This window comes from Helobdella robusta (genome assembly GCF_000326865.2).
Source record: "Helobdella robusta unplaced genomic scaffold HELROscaffold_11, whole genome shotgun sequence".
In the NCBI taxonomy this organism is placed as follows: Eukaryota; Metazoa; Annelida; class Clitellata; order Rhynchobdellida; family Glossiphoniidae; genus Helobdella; species Helobdella robusta.
The window spans coordinates 4,394,911-4,419,545 of record NW_008703617.1 but is presented as its reverse complement, the minus strand read 5'-3'; the positions used below and the strand labels follow the sequence as shown (position 1 = coordinate 4,419,545).

The following is a 24,635-nucleotide window of genomic DNA, read 5'->3' as shown; positions in this document are numbered from 1 at the left end:
GTGAGTATAGATACTGCCTCTCAGCTAGTAAAACGTAGAAAATGCAAATAATTAGAAAAACTTGTAAAAATGGAAGACTCTAAAAGTGAAAAACTCAAGCAGCTGAAATGTCAATAAAATACTAATCGACTTAGTATAACGCGTAAAATTAATCAAGTTTTTAAAAAATGTAAAATACTGATTGGAAAATTGAAATAAAGGAGAATAACGTGAGATCTAACAATGAATGGACATAATGTTGAAAGTCTGACTATGACAAATTGAACGGACCTAGCGCAAATGAAAATTATGAAGATAGTTAAAAATAAATTTTTAAAATATCAGGAAGACATGTGTTGTACATGTAGACTCATTCAAATATTAATTAACATCAATCAATCTTGTGTGGGCATACATTTTTAAATAACAACTCCTCAATAATCTTTCATTGTTTGATATCTAAAATAATTTCTTCTTTAAAATCTATCATCTTCCTATGTATTTCTTTCTGATCTTAAACTCTAGCGCTACACAAATTTTTGTTTTAGCAATGAAGCTTCGCGAGATATGTAATGGAATGGAGAATCACAAATGATGTAATTGAAAAACAAATTAAAATATACAATTTGATTAGGTACATACAGATATAACATATATACATCTAATTAGATTACTTATTCACTGGTAAGCATTCAACTGAACTGAACAGCATCAATGTGTTTATGCTTTGCATTGGTTGATCGGGATGTTGAGTTCAATGCATTGTTTAGCATGACGGCATTCCCTAACTTACCGAACCCACTAGAGTTTCTGATGGTCTTTTTTTCACGACAAACTTCAGCACCTCTGTTCAAATTATTTTCAAGTGACTTGGTTGTAGTTGTCGTGGTTGCTGCTGATTGTCTTTTAGAGTCTTTGCCATCTTTCAAGTTGTTGAGAGTTCTCGAGGTGACGATGGGTCGGTTGGCAATGCCAGAGGTGGGGCTTTGTCTGATCCATGGATGTTTGAGGGCTTGCTGTGGAGTCAGTCGTTCACTGGGGTCCCATTCAAAACACTGCCTGATGAACTGTTGGAAGTTGCTGTCTGAACTGTTGAGGACTGACGAGAGCTGTCGAGTGTTGGGTGGGCCTCTGTATCGACCCTTCTTTGACCTGCTGCCAACCAACACAGACTCACCTGTCTTCTGATTCTTTTCCACTGAACAGTACCTTCAAACAAAGAAAAAACATTTACATGCCAACTCAATATTACGTGACGAAGCAGATGTATAAAAATTAAAATGAATGCTTCACATAAATAAGGATGACTTCTCACTTTGGTACTCCGTTAGAGCTTATAAATTGACCACACCTCTTGCCATCCTCAAACATTCTGCTGGGTGGAAGACCAAGAACTTCAATCATGCAGGCCAGCTGATCGGCCTCATCCTCTCCTGGAAACATGGGTCTGCCAGTCAACAGCTCCACCAGGATGCACCCAAACGACCACATATCAATGGGGGTGCCGTAGCGGGCCCCTAAGATGACTTCAGGTGCTCTGTAGAACCTCGACTGTATGTACGTGTATATGCGCTGGTTCTCGTAACAACTCGACCCGAAGTCTATAACCTAACCGTTGGGCAAAATGTTCATTGAAATAATTTAACAAAGCACTAAGTAGAAATATATTAAAATATATCACGTTTGGAAACACTGTGGAGTCAATATCCAAAGCAAGAAAAATAAGAGCAAATTATATATAAATATCAAAAAATAACACAAACAAGTGATGATATAGACAAATGATGATACAAATGATGATGATACAAACGATAATACAAACAAATGGTGATACAAAAGATGATAATACAAACGTTAACACAAACAAATAATGATACAAAAGATGATACAAACACTGGGCAACCTTGATGCTGCTTCGTCCTTCCTGTTTCAGCAAAATGTTTTCAGGCTTGAGGTCGCAGTGTATGATTCTATTTCGATAGAGCAGGTTTAAGCATAAGAGTATGGAGTATGCAAATTTTCGAATCAATGGCAGTCCAAAGCCCTGGTTGGTCGATCAAATTCAATTATTTCAACATAACTCTTGTAGTTGTATGATTGGCTGATGTTTTTACCTTCGTTCAGACAATGTTTGTTTTAAGTTATAACTTAGTAGGTTTGAAGCAACATTAATTCAATAAGTGGGGCAGCTGATATTAATTGTTAATTGAGGCAAAAAAATAAATTGATCAACCATAAAAATAAATTAAAATAAGAAACCAATTGACTTTAAAAAACCATTTCATTTCAAAAGAAAATAAAATGAATTTTTAAAATGAAAAAGTTAGCAATGTTCATCAGACATATGCTATTGAAACATGGGAGCAATAATAGCAGGAACTTGAAACTTGACAGAAATAATGTACAACAACTGTTTTAAAAACATCATCCTCCAAAACAACAGCAACAAATAACTATCAACATATGAAAGGCAAGTGTAGATGTGAGGACCGACTTGGAACTTGTTTCTTTTCAGTAGGTCATACAGGTTGATGCTCAACAACTCAAACATGATGCAAACGTGATTGCGAAAGATGAAGTTATCCAAAATCTGAACAACGTTGTGCTTGCTGTCCTTGTCCAGCCTCTTCAAGTTGTTCAAAATTCTAATTTCTTCTTGGGCCTGGAAACATTTAAATAAATGCTAGAAACTATTTACTACTGTTTAAACATTTTACAAAATTAATATTCTCATAAACAAAAATGAGCCTACATTTGAACTAGCAACTAATTAGATAATGACCAGAAAAAAACATACTTGCTTATGGAATCGTTTTTCATTGCGAACCATCTTAACAGCTGTGTAGACACGATCTTTGTGGTCGAACGCTTTGACCACTTGTCCAAAACTTCCTTTGCCCAACATTTGAATGACCTCATATCTGTAGGCGATGTGATCGTGCGCAACATGCCGATAAGCTCGCTGGTCATCATCGAATCCATTGTTGTTGTTGTTGTCACTACTGGAATTCATGTCAACAACTAAGATCTTTTTGGAAGAGCTGAGCTTATCATCCAGCTGGTTAATTCTTAGCTTGTTGGCACTTGGTCCAACAAAATAAATTTTTGGATAATCATAGATTTCTTGCATCTCGTAATGACTTAGACAACTGCTGAACTGCTTCACAGCTGATTCTGGGGAATAAGCTTTTACTTGTTTTACATTGTTGCCTGTTGTTACTCTGCAAATATTGTTGCTATTACTACTATTAGTGTGATTATTAGCTGACTCTTTGCTGGAGATTGCAGGCAATTTACTGGTGAGTGGTACTGATGGTAGATGTTTCTTGTTGTTCTCTGAAAATGCCTGTTTACCTACGTGTTGTTTATTATTGCGGGTATCAATCTCGCAAAACAGTTGCTGAACTTTGACTCCAGATTGTCCAGAACTAACCTCCAGGTTTTCTTTCATGTGTGATAAACTGTTGTACAGAGAGGGAATGGTATGGGTTTGCGTCTTCGTATCGGCCAACAAAAATTTCTCACGAACACCTTCAAAACTCATTTTTTTAATTTCAAACAAATAAATTTTGCAGCACTTTGCTGATGTCTTTAGTAATTTACTTCAATAACAATTTAATATTTAAATGGCAATAAAATATAAAAAAAAAGTTTAATTATTAAGCGCTGTACACGTGCTCACAATTTTGTTCATACTCAAAGTCATAATTACATCACTAATTCAATCATCTCTCTAATCGCATTTTATGTTTTATCTTCCACTGTCCATTAATTAATCAAACCATAAAAAAATAACGCTGGTGTACACGGCCAGATATTTGAAAAGTGAATTGATGGTTCTAAAATAATCGGTGCTGGGCATATATTCATATGTATATATATATATATATATATATATATATATATATATATATATATATATATATATAACAACAGAAACAGCAAAACTGTATCGAATATGGTCTAAATCCTAATTTCACAAAAATATATATGTATATATACATATTGACATATATATATATAAATAATTATATATAGTAAAATTATTAAATATATTCAGCGCCGGGCATCGTATCACATGTAGAAATATTTGTGTTATATGCAAAAAGGTAGTGAGATAAGCCTTTAACCTGGAAGCAATTACGTCATTATACCGTATTTATACGCTGTTAAGTTGAAGAGATTTACTGGCCTCCTGCGATTAGTTTCACAAAATAAAATATTTCTGCTAAGAGATTTCTTCTAATACCCTATTGAGAACGGCTCGAAAGTAAAGAAAATGTTATGAAAGGAACATTCATTTCGTTGAAATTTTTTTAAAAATCTGAAACTTTTTATTGTTATCTTATTTTGAATACAAATTGTAACAGGTGTGTGTGTGTGTGTGTGTGTGTGTTTGTATGTGTGTTTGTTTGTGTTCGTCTGGTGGTAGCCAACGTCAGGTCTATTAAATTCAATACCTGTCCGCGGGATGAAAAAGTTTACGGGGCACTGAACTGAACTAGCTCGAAGCATTCAATCAGTCTAACTAAGCATTCATAAATATATATATATATAAATATATACATATATATATACATGTATATATATATGTGTGTGTATGTGTGTGTATGTGTGCTTGCATGTATGTAAGTATGTATACATGCACGTATGTGTGTATGTATGCGTGTGTGTGTGTGCGCGCTCACATACGATTATTTAGCAGTCATGTACGTATCACCTCTTTTGACCTCTTTCGATTTTGAGAGGGTTTTGATTGTAGGGAAGTAGCAAAAATGTGAACGAACGAACGCCGTCAACTTTAGCCACACAAGCGACAACCACACAAGCGACAACCACACAAGCGACAACCACACAAGCGACAACCACACAAGCGACAACCACACAAGCGACAACCACACAAGCGACACGACAACCACACAAGCGACACGACAACCACACAAGCGACAACCACACAAGCGACAACCACACAAGCGACAACAGGAGGTGAGTAGTAAGCCTGAACCACACAAACAACATTAACCTACTCAGCACATAAACAACAGCCTAAACAACAACATAGACATTTAATTTAATTTAATTTAATAGAAGGACAAAACAGACAAAAACAAAATAATAATATAATAATAAAATAATAATAATGATTATAACATCATTCGTAATCAACTCATTGATGAGTTTTGGCATTTCTGCTTGACGACGACGACGACTAAGATTCTGATGATGATGATGACGAAGATGACTAGTTCGGTGATGATAATGATTATAACGATGATGATGATAATGATACGATTATTGAATAGGCAATCAAGCATCTACGTTGATGGCATACCAGGGTAGCAAGCAACTAATAAACAAGCAAACAATACAAACAAACGAACAAACAAACAAACAAACAAACATACAAACAAGTATACAGACAAACAAACATACAAACAAATATACAAACAAACAAACAAATAAAAAACATTTAAACAAACAAAAGTACAAAAATAACAAAAGAACACACTTACAATTCCACACAAACACTGACAAACTAAGGGCAAATCGCTTACAAACACACTCGTTCAAGACTAATTTAATACCACACGCCGATTCACCAGCACACATTCACAGACGCACAAACAAACAAACAAAATCACTCACACACAAACGTACATAGATTCACATACACATTTTTTAACAATTGAAACAACTAAAAGCAAAATTGTAAAAGCCACACGCCCTAATACAAGTCCATCGCCATATACAAACATGCAAACGAACATACGAACAAAAATACATACAAACAGACGAACACACCAACCAACATACACTCAAACTTATACAAACAAAAATACAACAAAACATACAAACACAGACACGGAAAAACAGAAAACTGTTTTAGTATTTCATATACAACAAACAACACAATGTATACACAACAATACAAAGTATACATCCACGAATTACCATACTTCAATGCATACAATACAAACAATACAGAATAAACAAACAGTACACACAATATACAATACAAAATGCATACAATTTTAATAGAAGGTAATACACCAGATGCAACTTACAATACACAAAACACAAACAATGGAATGGAATCAGAGACTTCCATTCAATTTAAATGTACGTCTTACATTCTTCCATTATGAGCCGCTGCTCTAAATAATAAATTACTGCAAACATGCATTCGAGTTTTTTTTTGTGAAAAATTATACTTGGACCAATTTTTTGTACCAACAAATATGAATTAATAACCCACACACACACACACACACACACACACACACACACACACACCACACACACACAAACACACACACAATTACAACAATTACATGCATAAGTACACAAACATACGCATACATACGAATGTACGAAAACATACATATGTAATAATATACATACACGCTACCCACACTCATACAAACATACACATATTTATACATATATACACACATACATATGATTACCTACAAAAGTGGTCCTAGTATAATTTATTTAGTAAAAGAAAACAAAGACAGACTGGCCTCAGCAGTTATGGGGTGCACTGAAGATAATCCTTTGCAGGGATTCTGTTCGTGATGCTAACAGGACTGATACTCAACAAAACAGGAAATTTTGGAAATTCTTTGAGAAAAAGATTTCACGGTTCGTCGTGCAATGGGCTAGTCGTGCAACAGCTGGTCGCATAGCAGCTGGTCGCGCAACAGTTGTTTATATGTAACATGTATCGTCGTGCAACAGCTATTTATATGTAAGTAGTGTTCTTTTGATGGTGACGTAAAAATTAATCTAGAGTTTCCAGTTTTTCTCATATATGATAGAGATGATGTTATAGAAACAATTTTCGATTCTTTATGTAAGATCAGACGAGTTGAGGGTAGAGGATAGAGAGATACAGTATACATACAGACATACAGGATATTGAGATACAGAATACAGAGATACAGGATAAAGAGATACAAGATACAGAGATACAGATACAGAGATACAAGATACAGAGATACAGGATACAGAGATACAGTATACAGACATACAGGATATTGAGATACAAGATACAGAGATACAGGATAAAGAGATACAGAGATACAAGATACAGAGATACAGAATACAAAGATGCAGGATACAGAGATACAGGATAGACAGAGCATCACTCGACAGAAACAGCTCGGTTGCACGTGTTCTCAGCCATCCGTGAAGCGATGGATTATCAGGATATATATCGTTGGTTGCCTTCTTAGACATGAGCGCAACTTTCGGCTATGTATATCATGACATTTTACTAAAGCGATTGTATCAAAGCTTTGGTATAAAAGGTTCGGCGCTCACGCGGCTTAGATTGTGTTTGCCTAATCGATCTCATCAGGTGTTTCACGGAAACACTTTGTCTGAAATACAAAATCTCAAGTATGGTGTACTACAATGCTCCATTTTGAGTCCGAAATTATCATTTCATCTTCTACTTCTGCAGTTTCACGGCGTTTCAGCTCTGATAGGCCATCTATAGCTTTTGGTCTTTGTTGTGAAACTTTTTTAAAAAGCGAGGCAATATGATGTTATTTTTGTTGCTTGCATGCACAACATGCCTGACACTTTCGTTCTGACGAAATTTTGTTTACTTTTATCAGATGAGACTGCGCTTCGGATAAAACTTATTTAATTTTAGTTAACGCTATAAAAATAAATATTCATAAGAATAATAATATTCATAATTATATTAATAGTGACATATAATCTAATCAAACCATATATATATATAAATATATAAACATAAATATATATATATAAAGAGAAAGAGAGAGGGAGCGAGAGAGAAAGAGAGAGAGGGAGAGTTCTCCTACTTATATAAGCGGATGTCAATTCAAAGTCACAGAACTCAGAATATAAAATAAATAAATACCCTCTTAATCGTCAAACATTATCAGTCAGCCATTAAAATTAATTTTCAGAAAAGAAAGCGTGAGAAACGAAAATTAATTAATTGACTAATTGATTGACTAATTAACCAATAATAATTAATCAAATAAAAATAAAATTCAATTATTTTGAAATCATAGTAAGACAAATATTTTTAATTGCTTGTGGTTAATTATTCCGTAGCGATGACGAAGATAAGTTTAAAAGTTCATGGCATCGTCGTCAACGTCCTCATCATCACTTTCGTAACTTTCATGTTGTGTGGCCCAGGTGGCAGCAGCAGTAGCAGCCTAAGTAGTAGTAGTAGCGGTGGCCGAAGCAGTAGTAGAAGAAGTAACGGAGGTGAGTAATTTTGTTCTTCATATGTGGTTATTGTTTGTTGTTTATACGTGTAACTGTCGTTGTTTATTAGTCTCGTTTAGACAAATGTTTAAACGTTTATATTTATGATGCTACAGTTCCCACTCAAAAAATCCTATCCCTTATTAAAAAACAATTTAGTTTTTGTTTTGTTTTGCTTGTTTGTTTGAATATTTGTTTGTTTTACGCATACAATGCAAACAATTACACATGCAAACAAATTACGATGTATGAACACGTAATATACTAAACATACAAACACATAAAAAAATTTACAGAGATACAAACTCGTGTGAAACATACAAAAGGATACAAACCTATTCAAAAATATACAAACACAAAGAAATACAAAAACATTTTAACATAAAATTTGGAGAAACATATGCAAAATTGCACAAAAAACTATACAAACATGCAAGACTATACAAACATACAAGTACAAACACATGCCAAAAATACAAAAATATTTGTATATGTCGGCAGATTTTTGTGTTTTGTATACTTTTTTAAGAGCGCGTACAAACAAACAAACAAAACAAACTTATTTTCATTTCATTTCATTGTTCGTCATTCATAATTTTTTCACCAGAACTGAGTGACGTGTCGCGTTTAAAACGATTCAACAAAAGCAACAACAACAACAACAGCAAAAACAACAACAACAGCAACAACAACAACAAAATTAATGTCGTTAATGTAGTCAACAAAAACGATAACAAATTCAATAAAAACATTGCAAAAAATAAGAACAAGCTTAATCGCAATCGTCGTCCAGATAACAACAACAAGAGTAGCAGCAGTAGAAGCAACTACAACGGCTACAACATTAATATAAATAAAAATAATAACAACACTAAAGTTAGCTATAGAAAAAACAACATGAATACCAACCATGTTTACGGGCATAAACATTCCGACAACAACAACTACCACAATAACAATAACAACAAAACAAGTAGTTTTAACAACACCCATAACAACAACAACATCAGCAACAACAACAACGAAATTAGCGACAAAATAGTTATAGACAACAGTAGTTTAATTAGCACTCAAAAGGACAACATCAACAAAATCAATACTGGACACACTGGTCACATTAATAATGCTAGTAACTATTTTAATACAATCATCGTCAACATCAACAACAACAACAACATCAACAACAACATCAACAACAACATTAACAACAACATCAACAACAACAACATCAGCAATAACCACAACAACAACATCAACAACAACAATAACTGCATATTACCGCCATCCTGGCACGGAAAATGGTACGAAGGTGAACTTGGCTTGATTGACCTGAGGTCAAAGGTTATCACTAAATTAGGGATCTGCCTGGAGATGGAAAACCAATTTTTTGTCCTTTATAATAAGTTAGCATATTTAATAACTGTTTATTTGAAGTAATAAATAAAGTTATATTAATTTAATTACACGTGTTAGATAGATCGGACGGTTAGGAGTCTTAACGCATTTGCGCCATGATCTGGTTCGAAACTCATCTCTGCGAAACTCAAAAACCATAAATAATGACATTAACATCGTGTATACAACATCAACGTCATCAACATCCCCATTCTCAAATGACAAACAACACCAATAACATCACGTAACTCCACTACCAACAACAACAACAACAGCAAGAGCAACAACAACAACATAAGCTTCATGTACGGAGAGATGATTTCTCCAATGAAATGAATTTTTTTTAAATCTCTGCAATCTGAAAACATCAGCAGCATGAAAATGGAAAACCCATTTGAAAATTATTCGTTAGAGAGCTCATGAAAATCACTCACACACGCGTTCATAAACACCGATACGCAAACATCAATACACACCAAAACACACCACAACACACCACAATACACACAACACACACCACAATACACACCACAACACACACAAAACACACCACAACACACACAATACACACCACAATACACACCACAACACACACCAATACAAAAGCGCACTCCTATCGCACATTGCAGCGGCCAGGCCACCTCGACGCCTAAAACGCTCATCCCTACTTTGCCGGATAAAACCGGACGAGAAACCTTATCGAGTGTCGGCCATATTTACTCGTCTGGACCCAAAAATTATAAATAAGAATAATAAAATAAATTTATTTCTTTTTTAATTATTATAGTGTGTGTGTTTTATATCTTTAAATAGTGCCTTTTTAATTATTGTGTGTTTGTGTGTGTTTGTGTGTGCATGTGTGTGTTGGTGTTTGGTGTTTCACATTCTTATTATTCATTTATTTCGATAGATTTAAAAGGCTTCACGGCAGTCATTTAAATGCTTCTTTATATAACTGACGACAAATTAAAATTGCTACAGAGCAAATATTTGCCCAGAAAGCGTGAGAGATTAAATAAATGAGGAAAAAGGAAGAAGAAAGAGAGAAAGAGAGAGAGAAAGAGAGAGAAAGAGAGAGAGAGAGAGAGAGAGAGAGTGTGTGAGAAAGAAAGAAAGACTGAAGATCGAAAGTGCTACAAGAAAAAAGTTTGTTTAAATAATTCTAGTGCTCATTAAATGTGTGTATATTTACTTATGTATAAATATAATTTACTTATTTTTTAGCTTATATATTCATTCCTTCCTTTATTCATTCATTCATTCCTTCATTTATTTAATCACACACACACGTACACACGCATACATACACACGTAACACACACACAGACACATAAATTTATGTCGGGACGGACCGGTGCAAAAATATTAAAATCAATTGTGCGCTCAGCAACACAATTTATGCTCGATCCTAGGAGTATGGATGTGATAACAATAACCATAAAAGTAAATAATAATAAATAATAAATAATAATAATATAATTAATAATAATAATAAATAATAATAATATAATTAATAATAATAATAAATAATAATAATATAATTAATAATAATTATAAATAATAATAATAATAAATATTAATATCATTCATTCATTTTTTGCCAGTAAAATTTGATGACAACTTTAAAATCCTGAAATTTTTAGTACTAAAATAAATAAATGATTGAGTGAATGAATGAATGAATGAATGAGTGAATGATTGAATGAGTGAATGAATGAATGAATGAATGAATGAATGAATGAATGAATGAATGAATGAATGAAGAAATGAATTAATGGATGAATAGAAAATGCATCTTGTTGGAAATATTTGACTTTCAATTTCGCTTTTGAACTCTCTCCTTTGTACTGTCCCTGCCGTTGTTGTGTTTGCATCAGTGTTGTTGTATCTATGTTGATGTTGTTGTTGGGTTTATGTTGTTGTTCTGTCTATGTTGTTGTTGTGTTAATGTTGTTTTTGTGTCTATGCTCTTGTTATTGCGTCTATGTTACTGTTGCGTCTATGTTGTTGTTGTATCTATGTTGTTGTTGTTTTGTGTCTATGTTGTTGTTGTATCTATGTTGTTGTTGTTGTTGTGTCTATGTTGTTGTTGTATTCATGAGGTCGTTGTTGTTATGAATTTCTGTTTAATTCATGCGGTTTTAATTAATCGACCATTTGATAGATGGGTGGGATGGACGGACGGATGGATGTATGAATGGATAAATGAATAGATAGATGGATAGATGGATGAATGGATGGATGGATAGATGAATAGATGTATGGATATATGATTGGATGGATAGTTAGATGGATAGATAGATATCAGGAGAGATGAATGGATTTATGTGGCAATGATGGATAGAAAGATAGATGGACAGACAGGCAGAAAGTCGGACGGACAAAAAAACGAATGAGTGGATGAATTAAAAGATGGACAGAAGGAAAGATGAAAGAATGAAACGATACTACAGCATATAAGATCTTGTAACAAACTTAATTAATTGCACCACTCTAAAAACAAACACAAACCTCCAACACTAATGCGCTTGCTTTTTCTTCTGCTCGATGTAATGCTTCTAATACACACACCACATACACACACACACACACACACACACACACACACACACACACACACACACACACACACACACACACACACACCTCACACATACACACACGTACACCACCCACACACAAACAAACATACACACATACACACCATACAAATATACATGCATGCATGCATACATAAATACATACATACAGACATACAAACAGACATGTATATATACAATTTACAAACAAACAGCATTCAGGCAAAGAGAGAAACATGATGGAAAAGAGGAGGGTGAGGAAAAATGGAGTAAAACTATGGAAAAAAGGTGGTGGCGGAAAAATGACAAAGAATAATGGAGAAAAGGAAGTAGAAGAAAGAAAGAAGGAAAGAAAGAAAGAAAAAAAGAAAGAAAGAGAGAGGGAGAGAGAAATATAACAAAAAAATAAAATGAGGGAAAAAAATGAGAGTGAGAGAGAGTGAGAGAGAGTGAGAGAATAAGATAAAGAATGAACATCCCTAAATGATAAATGATGTGTATTGATGGCGGGTAATGTTCATGATGATGATTGTTATTATTATTATTATTGTTCTCATTCTAAATTTTCTTTTTATTATTATTATTATCATTATTATTATTTGTTTGCATGCATTATTTTATTATTATATTACTATTATTATTATTATTATTGACGATGATGATGATGATGACGATGATGACGACGACGATGTTGATGATGATGATGACGATGACTATGATGATGATGATGATGAGGGTGATGATGATGACGATTACCAAGATATTTGGTAAATATTTTATATCGAGGACAATAATGATGATGAGTAAGATGAGGATGATAATGATGACAGTGATGATGATGATGATGATGGTGATGATGGTGATGATGATGATGATGAGGAGAATGAGGATGACGTGAGCAATCACGTGACGGACTTATTTTCTTAATTAGGTCGATGTCATGAAAATCAATATAGCGCTCCTAAAACACATACACACGAACGTATAAATGGTCATATGCACGCACATGTACATAAACACACACACACATACACACACACATACATACATACATACATACATACATACATACATACATACATACATACATCCCTGGAGAGCCGGTAAATGTTTGGCTTGGGATGTTACGGTTCCTGGTACCTTGGCCGAGCGCTACGTTCACCTTACCAGCAAAGAATGTGGTTTGGCTGCAATCAGGGCATTGGACGAAAAAATTAAAAAATATGAACACGCCCTGCCTTCCTTAGATTTTTTGCCTATATGTATCGAGGTCCTTGGACCCATGGACCCGAATACTTCAAAATTTATTAATACATTGTGTAAAATGATTGGTGTTCGGTCAGGTGACAACAGAGAGTTCTTTTTTGCAATAAACCGCATCTCGTGTTTGTTGCAGCGATTTCTGCGTGTTTGTGTGTCGGAAAATATTAATTTAAACGCCGACGTGTGTCGCTAACGATACATTAAAGTGTTAACCCTTTTAATCAGATGTTTGACTGTTTGGTGTCATTCATCACGATTTGGTTTTAACATACATACATACACACACACACATACATACATGCATACGTACATGCATACGTAATATAATTTATTCACTCACTCATTCCTTCATTCATTTATCTATTCGTTCGTTCTTTCACTCGATAGTTGTCTTGATGCTTTCTTCAATTTTTCTAATTTTAAGCATTTTAAAAAGCTATAATAATAATAACAATAATAAAATAATAATAATAATAATTGTCTCGTTACGTTTTCGTTTGGTTCGCGTAGTGATGATGATGATGATGGCAAAGTTATCATTATCATCATCATTATCGTCATAATTATTATTATTATTATTATGTTATAATTTTTTCATTCAAATACAAATAAATTTAGTAAATAAATGGATTTGTCACAGTGAAAGAAAGAATAAAAACAATAAGACAACAAAAACAAAGAAGCGAAAAATACAAGATAGCCCTTAGCACACTGCTATTTGTTCTTTGTTATTTTTTAACCTTCTTGTATTTCTTTGGTTTTTTTGCACTTCCGGTGTTCTGGTGGTCGTCGTCATGGCGACCGTCTGCGGCATCCATGTCACCTGACCACTACGTCATTAGAGCGTCTTATGCGTGTGTGTTTGCGTGCGTGTGTGTGCGTGCGTGCATGTGCGTGTCAACACGCCTGTGTGTGTGTGTTTGTTTCTTTATTTTGTTTCTATGTATGCGTGTTATTATTTAGACTTTATTATTATTATTTAATAAATGAATTATTTAGTGATAGTCCGGTTGTTTGGATATTAAGACGACAGGGGAATGAATTAGCGGCTGACGTTTGGCCTGACCGCTTGCTTCATTGTTTCAACATTCCGTTTTGACATTTTATGTCTGTCTACAGACATCCAACATCTGAAATTTTATGATTTAATTTGATTTGATTTTAGTTTTGTGGAAAAATTCATATAAATTATAATGTATATATTTTCACCTCCCTATAATTTTATATATAGTGTATGTATGTACGTATGTATGTATGTACGTATGTATATATGCATATTTTGATTAATGAATATTTATGTAAGTAATTTGTATGCAAGGAAGATGAATTTTTGTATGTGCTTCTGCGTACGTTGTTTGCGTTACATATACATAGAAATTTGTGTAGAATATACTTATATATGTATTGTACACATAATACTATATATATATATTTATATAAACATATAAATACTTATATACATATATATATATATATATATTTATACTTTTACAAAATAAATTAATGGTTTTTTAGTTTGTATAATAGATTTAGCTTTCATCTGTACACATTTCATTAACCGCCGGTCATCATCATCATCGTCATAGTCATCATCATCGTTATCATCATCGTCGTCATCATCGTCGTCGTCTTCATCATCATCATCCTCATCGTCGTCATCATCATCATCATCATCCTCATCGTCGTCATCATCATCATCATTTTTATCAGAAAACTAACGGCTGCGTATATATAACATATTGAAAATATTTCTGCACGCATAAAGTATGTGGAATGTTATTGTTGTTATTATTATTGGCAGTAGTAGTAGTAGTAGTAGTAGTAGTAGTAGTAGTAGTAGTAGTAGTAGTAGTAGTAGTAGTAGTAATGATGTATCAATTGGAAAGTAAATGGTACTTTTGTAGAGCGGTAGTCGAAGCTGTAGTATTAGTATGGTTAAGTTTGAAATACCAGTGGTGATAATGTTGATGATGATGTTGGTGATGGTGATGATATTGATGATGATGATTATAATGATGATGATGATATTGATAATGATGATAATGATGATGAGGATATTGATGAGGATGCTATTGATAATGATGATGATGGTGTTGATGATGATGGGGATAATGAGTAACCATTTAATTAAGATGACCAACAGATGAACATCACCATCATTACGCCACTATGAACGTCATCATCCTACCATCATCATCATCATCTCCATATCAGGTCGGAGAATTGTTTCCTATGTATCGACATCATAGCCAGGCATACAAACGTTCTCCAATACAAAGAAAGTTAGTATATCGTACTTTGTATATTCTATACAAACAAATGCAACATATACAAACACTTTTGTATATGTTATATTTGTTTGTATACGTTTTGTACATTGTATGCAAACAAATACAACATATACAAACATGTTTGTATATGTTATATTAGTTTGTATATGTTGTTTACATTGTATACAAACAAATACAACATATACAAATATTTTTGTTTATGTTGTTTTATGAATTTATATAAATATATACAAAACCCTACTAACACCATTATATATGTACATACAAACTTATGTATACCGGCATATGAATATATATGCATTATGTATATATACAAAGATATAAATAAAAAATTGTATACAGAACTATATACTCAGAAAGTACATAAATTCAAACATACACACAAACATATGTATACAAACTCAAATGTGCAAACATACATATACAAAATTGTACCAACATACATTATGCATGCTAACGCACATAGAAGCATATGTATAAAAATAAAAGTATACAAACATACATATACAAATATTTGTATATAAACACAAAAACACAAACAAACATATACATACATACACAAATAAACTTGCGGTCATCACTGTTGTATGTTAACGGAATATAGGTAACTCAATTTTCCAATACATGATATACACAGGAAGAAACGCCTTGAATTCTTTTCGTTTTGTTTGTATGTTTTATGTTTGTATGTTTTGTATGTTTTCATATTTGTATGTTTGTTCGTCTGTATTAATATCTGTGAAGTTTTTGTATTTGTAAGTATGTTATTATGTTGTATATTTGATTGTATTTTTAAACAAGTCTGTTCGAATTTTGTTTATATATTTTTATGTTTGTATGCATGTATGTATGTTGAAGTTTGTATGTTTGTATATTTGATCTATTTGTAGCATATTTATACATACTTGTTTAAATGTATTTTTGTGTATAAATGCTGGTAGGATTTTATTCATATACTAATCCATCTGCTTATGCATACGTTTGTCGGTGATTTGCATATATAAGTATACCAATTTTGCATACAAATAATCAAACACACACACGTACACACGCACACACACACACACGCATATATATATATATATATATTTATATTTATATATATACACACTCCTGGGTATATGTAAAAGCAGATATAGAAAAGAGGTCCGATAGTTTGAATGTAATTTATTTTCTTGCCGTAAATTTGTTTTTTTTTCTCAATAGTGACGTCATAACGTAGGTGTCGCCTTTTGTAATTAATTATTAAAGCCTAATCTTATATTTCTGATGCTAGTACTATTTCCGTCGCTACTACTACTACTACTCCAACTACTACTACTACTACTACTACGACGACGACTACTACCACTCCAACTACTACTACTACTACTACTACTACTACTACTACTACTACGACTACTACTACTACTTCTACTTCCACTACTACTACTACTACTTCTACTACTACTACTACTGCTACAACTACTGCTATTACAACAACAACTACTGCTTTTGGTACTTTCATTGCTACTTCTAATAATAATCCTGTTATAATTCAACAATTTGTTACTAATAATATTACCATTAACCATTACTACTACAACTACTAATAGCAGTAGTAGTAGTAGTAGTAGTAGTAGTAGTAGTAGTAGTAGCAGTAGTAGTAGCAGTAGTAGTGGTAGTAGTAGTAGTATTAGTAGTAGTAGTAGTAGCAGTAGTAGTAGTAGTAGTAGTAGTAGTAGTAATAGTAGCAGAAGCAGCAGTAGTAGCAGTAGTAGTAGTAGTAGCCGTAGTAGTAGTAGTAGTAGCAGTAGTAGTAGTAGCAGTAGTAGTAGTAGTAGCAGTAGTAGTAGTAGCAGTAGTAGTAGTAGTAGCAGTAGTAGTAGTGGTTGTGATGAGTAGTACTCCTACTTTCAAAGCCAATATTAACGCTTCTCTAAATACTAATGCTCCAGTAAATACATCATCCTTTATTTTTCATCCTCATCATGATCACCACCGTCCTCGTCATCGTCTTCCTCTTCATCACAAACCGCCATCAAATTAGCACAAACTTTATGATTGATCGTTGGACATAAGACATGAAATGCACGATTAACTTAACGAATTATCGCTTGTTTCTTCTGTTTTTGTATCTATGTATGTCGTATTTTGTTTGTCTATGTTGTTTATTTAGTGTTTTTGGCGTGTTTGTTTACGTTTTCTTGCTTTTTTATGGTTGTGTGTTTAGATTTTTTTGGGGGTTTTTTTGCTTGTGTGGGGGTTTATTAGTGCGTTCGTTGGTTTTGATGTATGCTTTGTTTGGTATGTGTGTATGTATGTTGGTTTGTTTGTTTGTATGCTGGCATGTGTGGATGAATGATTGTTTGTTTGTTTAGATGTTTGTTTGCCTGTTTGTTTTTAGGTATGTTTGTTTGGATGTTTTGATATTTGTTTGTTTGTTTGTTTGTCTTATTCGCTTATTTAAGAGTTTTTTTGGGATGTATTTTTGTTTAAAATTTCACGTTTATAGATACTACTACTACTACTACTACTACTACTACTACTACTACTACTACTACTACTTACTGCTACTACTACTACTACACCTACTTCTACTCTTACTACTACTATAATATTATTAATATAATAATAATAATGTGTATTATCATGTTGTTTTATTTTTTTTATTATTTGAATTTTTATTATTGTTGTTGTTATTATGATTATAGTTATTATTATTATTATTATAAATTATTATAGGCCATTGCACACACAGACAATCGCTGGCCGCCACGTGCAATTCCATACGAACGGACGCCATTTTGAAAACTCTTGTTCGAGGTATTACTTCCGGTTCAATAATAAAACCGTTAATAAAGTTGGTGATGATGACGATGATGATGAGAATGATGACGATGAAGACGATGACGACGACGATGATGATGATGAAGGCGATACTGATGATGATGATGATGATGATGAAGACGATACTGATGATGATGATGATGAAGATGATGATGATGATGATGATGATGATGATGATGATGGTTTTGAGGTTGACAATTATGTTAAATAATAAAGATATTGTTGATTATGATATTATCGTCATCATCGTCGCCATCATCAACAAAAACACCATCATCGCCACCATCATCATCATCGCCAACATCATCATCATCAACAACAGCATCATTATCATCATCATCAACAGTAACATCATCATCAACATCATCATCGTCGTCGTCATCATCGTCATCATCGCCATTTCAAGTTAATGCAGTTCCAATTCAATGCCCATTCAATAAAGAAACAAAAATGGAAGATGATGATGAAGATGAAGATGAAGGCGATGACGATGACAACAACGATGATGTTGATTTTAATGGGAATCGGTACAAAAAAGATGCCGATGATGATGATGATGATGGAGAGAGTGAAGGAGTGAAGGAAATAAAAAAGAAGGATGCCAAGATTTTGTACCGCTCAATCAATCAGAACAATAAGAATAACAAAATTATTCATAACAATAATATTATCTATAAAAACGGCCATAATAGCAACAAAAATAAAAGTAAAAGTAGTCATAATAATAATAGTAATAATAATAATAATAATAATAATAATAATAATGATGATTACGACAACTACAATAATGCGAGTTATTACAAAGGCGGTGAGGATGACGATGAAGACGACGATGACGACGATGATGATGATCGCGGTTATAGTGGGGACTATCAGTTTGTGTACAGCAATCATTCAGGGGGTTTCTGCCGGACCCCACCCTCCACGGCTCATCCCTGCTCGGCCGGAAGTAAGTACCGTTTCCGGTTTAAAAAATGTCCCGGGACCGTCTACACGTCTGATGCCGGTTTGTGATTTCTGATAATTATTTTTACTATCATTAGTAGTAGTAGTAGTAGTATTGTTGTTGTTATTATTATTACTTATAATCTAGTTAGTCTTCTTTTTCTTATTATTATTACTGTTGTTGTTGATGTTGTTGCTGTTGTTGTTATTATTATTATTGTTGTTGTTGTTGTTATTATTATTATTATTATTATTATTGTCGTAGTCATCAGTATAATTATATCATTGTTAATACCATCGTTTTTCTTTTTGTACATTTTGTTTGTTTATAACGCATCATCATCATCATCGTCATCGTCATCATCATCATCATCGCAATCATTACCATCACATTGTAACTAACATAGAAATTTGACGCTGGCATAAAGCAAAGACAATTAAGTCAGAGAACACGTCATAAAGCGTAACTTCACTTTTAAACCGAAGGAGAAATAAAGTTAACACCAAAGACGTTTAATAAATCCATTATGGATGGATGGATGAATGGATGGATGAATAAATGAATGGATATGCATGAATGCATAGATAGATAGATGAATGGATGGAAAAATGAACAAAGGATAGAATTAACCGCAAAGTAGTAACTCAAGAAAAAAAATTGAATTAACGGGCAATTGAAAAGAATGAATGAACAAATAAGAGAACGAATGAATGAATATATTAATGGACGGATGAATTAACAGATGAATGAATGAATGAACGAACGAATGGATGAACGAATGAACGAACGAATGAATGAATGAGTGAACGAAAGGGTGGATGAGCGGATGACAAAATACATAAGCAGATTAATGAATAAACGAGTGAATGAATGGTTGGATGGAGGTTTTAAAACTCAAATACACCCATTTCAATCCACACTTAATTGCCCAAAGAGCTATGCATAAAAGCTTACACACACGCACACACAAACATGCACACGCACACACATGCAAACACATACCAACATGTAACATCTTATTAAAAAACTTGTTTACACCTAAACACAATAAACCACAAACAAATACAAAATACAAAATAACAATTATACAACTGGTAAACAAATAAAAATACAGACACACAGATAGACACCAACATACATATATACATACGTACACACACACAAACACAAAGTAGTACAAACATACACATACGCACATGTACAGTACATAGACACACGCACTCAAAAAAACATCCATAAAAACACATAAATGGAACACAAACGTAGAGTGAGCGAGTTCAAATCTATTTATCTCTTAGTATAATCCTTAACCGTAGCAATTTTGTACATCCATTTATGTTTCAGTGTCCGTTGTTGTTTTTGCTTGTACGTATCTGTGCGTATTTGTACGTGTGTGTTTGTACGTGTGTGTGTGTTTGTACGTGTGTGTTTGTGTGTGTGTATGTTTGTGTGTGTGTGTTTGTGTGTGTTCAAGTGCCAGAGTTCACTTAAAAAAAATTGAAGAACGTTTCACAGATGAAGCGTAATTGATTTTAAGTATTGTCTTTTCAAGGGCCATCAGTTAAATTACTGTCTCAAGTTGTTTCATTTTTGTTTCATTGAACTAATCCACAATCTGTTAACATTTTGCAAAGTGGCCATGCTTTCTGATGAGCTATTCGATAACTCGAACATAACTCTTCTTAATTTTGTTTGGAAGTAAATGAATATATCCTATTACATCGAATCGTATCACATGTTTATGTCTGTCTGTCTTTCTGTGTGTGTCTGTCTGTTTGTCTTTCTGTCTGTCTGACTGTCTGTCTGTGTGTGTTTGTCTGTCTGTCTGTTTAAACAAGTAGCCTGTCTTTTTTAGACAGCGGTATCTGCGAGAAGCACGTACCGCATCACAACATTCCATAGATACATTAATCATTACATCATTGTTGATTGATACATTTACATGTTTGCTTATTTACTCTGGTATACAGTATACACTGGTATCCTGATACATTTGTATCCTGATACATTTGTATCCTGATATATTTATATCTCGATTGATTAATTGATTTATTTTAAATGCTCCTACCCCATTGTTTATCATTCTATTCATATTTCCACGTTTTATTTTACTCATGTGTGTGTGCGTGTGTGTGTCTGTGTGGTGTGCGTGTGCGCGTGTAAGAGCGTGTAGAAAATTTGGTAAAGGGTTCACATGTGTTTCGTAACATGAGTAATGGTAGGATTGGAATAATTTTTTCTGAATATTTGATGACTGGAGCGCTCAATCGCTAATCCCTTGAATGTTGAAGAAATTTATGAATGGAGCCAGCAACAAGTGTTCGACAGCGGTCGACGATGCTGTACAAAACAATACTGCTTATTTAATAAATAACTGCTGCTACTACTACTACTAATGTAGTAGTAGTAGTAGTAGTAGTAGTAGCAGTACTAATACTACTAATTTAGTAGTAGTAGTAGTGCTAGTAGTAGCAGTAGCAGTAAAAATATTAGTAGTAGTAGTTAGTTGTAGTAGCAGCAGTAAAAGTAGTAGTAGTAGTAGCAGTAGTAGTAGTAGTAGTAGTAGTAGTAGTAATTGAAGTAGTAGTTGTATTAGTAGTAGTGGTAGTAATAGTAGTAGTAAAAGTAGTAGTAGTAGTGGTAGAATAGTGACAGTGGCAGTAAAAATACTGCAAAATGTTTTAGCGCGTATTTTGTCTGTTAATTGTTGCTTTACAAGCGGCCTAACAAGTAATTGTCCAGTGACGAAGATGATGGATCGTTCTATTGAGATAGTTACTACAACCGCTTCTGCCACTGCTACTACTACTACTACTACTACTACTACTACACCACTACTACTACTACTACTGCAACTACTACTACAATTAATACTACAACTGCTACTACAACTACTAGTATTAATGCTACAACTACTATAACATTTTACTACAATCAAAGTGTTTATCCATTATTAAATTACTCTGCCTATATGTGTTATATTATCTAAATTAATATTTTATTACGGAGATACACTAACATTCAATCAAACACACACACAGAAGAGCAACTCTATAACTATCACACCGTCTCAACAGCCGGTTATATTTTAGATTCGACGAAGAATTAAGTAGAACTTAAAGTCAATAATTCACAACTAGGGTGAAGATATTTCAATTATTTTCATTTACGGTACTTAATAAATAATTGTTGATACAATTACATCATAATTGATAGAATAAACGGCGTCAATATTTTATAGATTAAAATGAAATAAAATAAAAATAATATTTTTATAGCGCTTATTTCCGCCCCTCAGAATACGGCGCTTCAAATCTGCAAATCTAGGATTGTACATCAATAATTTTTTGACGCTAATCTCTGCGGCGGGTTGTTATCTTTTATATATTCAGTGTTTTTTTTTCTGCTGCTGTGTCGGTCGTTCGATTGGTCGACACTAAAATGACGTCACTAAATCCGTGACGTGTGCCTTATGTTCGGAGTAGGGATGTGTGTGTGCGTGCGTGCGCGTGTGTGAGTGTGCGTGTGTTTGCGTGTGTGTGTGGAGCCATTGTTTATCGTTCTGTTGGTGAGTGCATGTATACAGTTGAGGATAAAAGAAAACAACTGAATGAAGGAATGAATGTGTTCGTTCTCCTACATAATTAGGTCTGTTAAACGAACAATGCGAGCATGAAAAAATACGCCACACCCCTCATAAAAATATTCATTTTTAAGGACGAACAATGTACATAATTATTATCTACAGTTGAGGCAATTTCAAATAGAACCATAAAAATAATTAACAATAGAAATAACAACCATAAAAATAATTAACAATAGAAATAACAAAACGTACAGACACATATTGTTCATAACACACACACATTAAGCAAGCAATACAACACAACTCTAAAAACAGCAGCATTCATACCTATATTAAAAAATACATCAATATAGTGTGCTACTTACTTATGCAGTTAACACAGACGCATGCTAGCAAGACATGAAATCACAGAAATCAACACAGATTAACACAATATACAACAATATATAAAAACATCCAATAAATACAAAGACAAAAATACAAACATGCAATGAACAAACAAACATACAGTAAATAAAAGCATTTATAAAATATATATAAACTACGTAACATTCAATAAATTACAAAAATATACAAACGTGAAAATAAAATCGCATAAAGAATAAACATCACAAACAAATACACAACAAATAGACAAACATACACAAAAAACAAACAAACAAACATACGAACAAACAAACAAACATACAATAAATATACAAACAGGCATGCAAAAAAACAAACATACAATACTGTTTTGCACCGAAGTTTGGGTACAGCGATGACGACGACGATACCGTCAGCCCCTCAATTAATTTCCTTAAAGTTCAATATCCAAGTCTACGTGTGTGGAATGTTCTCCAGTCTTTCCAGTATTTTTTTGTTTGTGTTGTCGTCAAAACAGCTAGAAAAACTCCAATAATATTTTGCATGCTAAAATTTTTGTAGGCCAAATTTAATTGTTCTGACCTACTGTGATTTTTCATTAGATTTCATTTCAGTCTGCTTGCTCGTTATAAGAACCATCAAGTTAATATTTTATTGTTCTCTATTTTTATAAAAAAAATTTAATTATTAATTATGCGATTAATTATTTCATAATTAAGATTATCATTCCTTTTTTGAATTATAAGTGTAGCATATTTTAATGTGTGTGTGTGTGTGTGTGTATGTATGTATGTGTATGATTGGTGTTTATTTTAAGTGCGAGTATGCGAGTGAGTGTATATGTATGTGCGTGTTAGTGTGTGTGCGTGTACGTGGTGTGTGTGTGTGTGTGGAATAATTCATTGTCGGCATCTAGAAGCAGCTTTATCAGTGTTCACGGTCAACAAGTTTCCAGTGTCCGTGCAATCATGTCCATATGTGGTGGCGGGCAACTATCTGCCATGGTGATGATGATTGTGATGGTAATGATGATTGTGATGGCGATGAGGACGATGATTTTTATTGTAATGATGATGATTGTGAAGTATATGAAGCTGATGATAATGATGAAGAAAAGGATGGCTGCGACAGTGGCGAAGATGGTA

General features: G+C 33.3%; 3 protein-coding genes across 3 annotated transcripts; 2 read left to right on the top strand and 1 right to left on the bottom strand.

The window, feature by feature from the left end:
• Positions 1 to 256: 256 nt before the first annotated feature.
• Positions 257 to 3,160, bottom strand: HELRODRAFT_97197 (hypothetical protein). The gene is made up of 5 exons (XM_009013057.1): positions 2,777 to 3,160; positions 2,474 to 2,641; positions 1,883 to 2,023; positions 1,295 to 1,587; positions 257 to 1,188 (listed from the first exon to the last, which is right to left on the bottom strand). Exons 1-5 carry the CDS (start codon positions 3,107 to 3,109, stop codon positions 672 to 674), a joined length of 1,452 nt encoding a protein of 483 aa, XP_009011305.1. The 5' UTR covers positions 3,110 to 3,160; the 3' UTR covers positions 257 to 671.
• Positions 3,161 to 8,078: 4,918 nt separating this feature from the next.
• HELRODRAFT_167555 (hypothetical protein) lies at positions 8,079 to 10,377 on the top strand (the record flags this gene model as incomplete). The annotated part of the gene is made up of 3 exons (XM_009013056.1): positions 8,079 to 8,235; positions 8,843 to 9,576; positions 10,237 to 10,377. 3 exons carry the CDS (start codon positions 8,079 to 8,081, stop codon positions 10,375 to 10,377), a joined length of 1,032 nt encoding a protein of 343 aa, XP_009011304.1.
• Positions 10,378 to 15,341: 4,964 nt separating this feature from the next.
• HELRODRAFT_167554 (hypothetical protein) lies at positions 15,342 to 19,606 on the top strand (the record flags this gene model as incomplete). Its single annotated transcript, XM_009013055.1, has 4 exons — positions 15,342 to 15,406; positions 15,687 to 15,754; positions 18,488 to 18,568; positions 18,915 to 19,606. The coding sequence occupies 4 exons, from the start codon at positions 15,342 to 15,344 to the stop codon at positions 19,604 to 19,606; spliced, it is 906 nt and encodes a 301-aa protein (XP_009011303.1).
• Between the last annotated feature and the right edge of the window lie 5,029 nt (positions 19,607 to 24,635).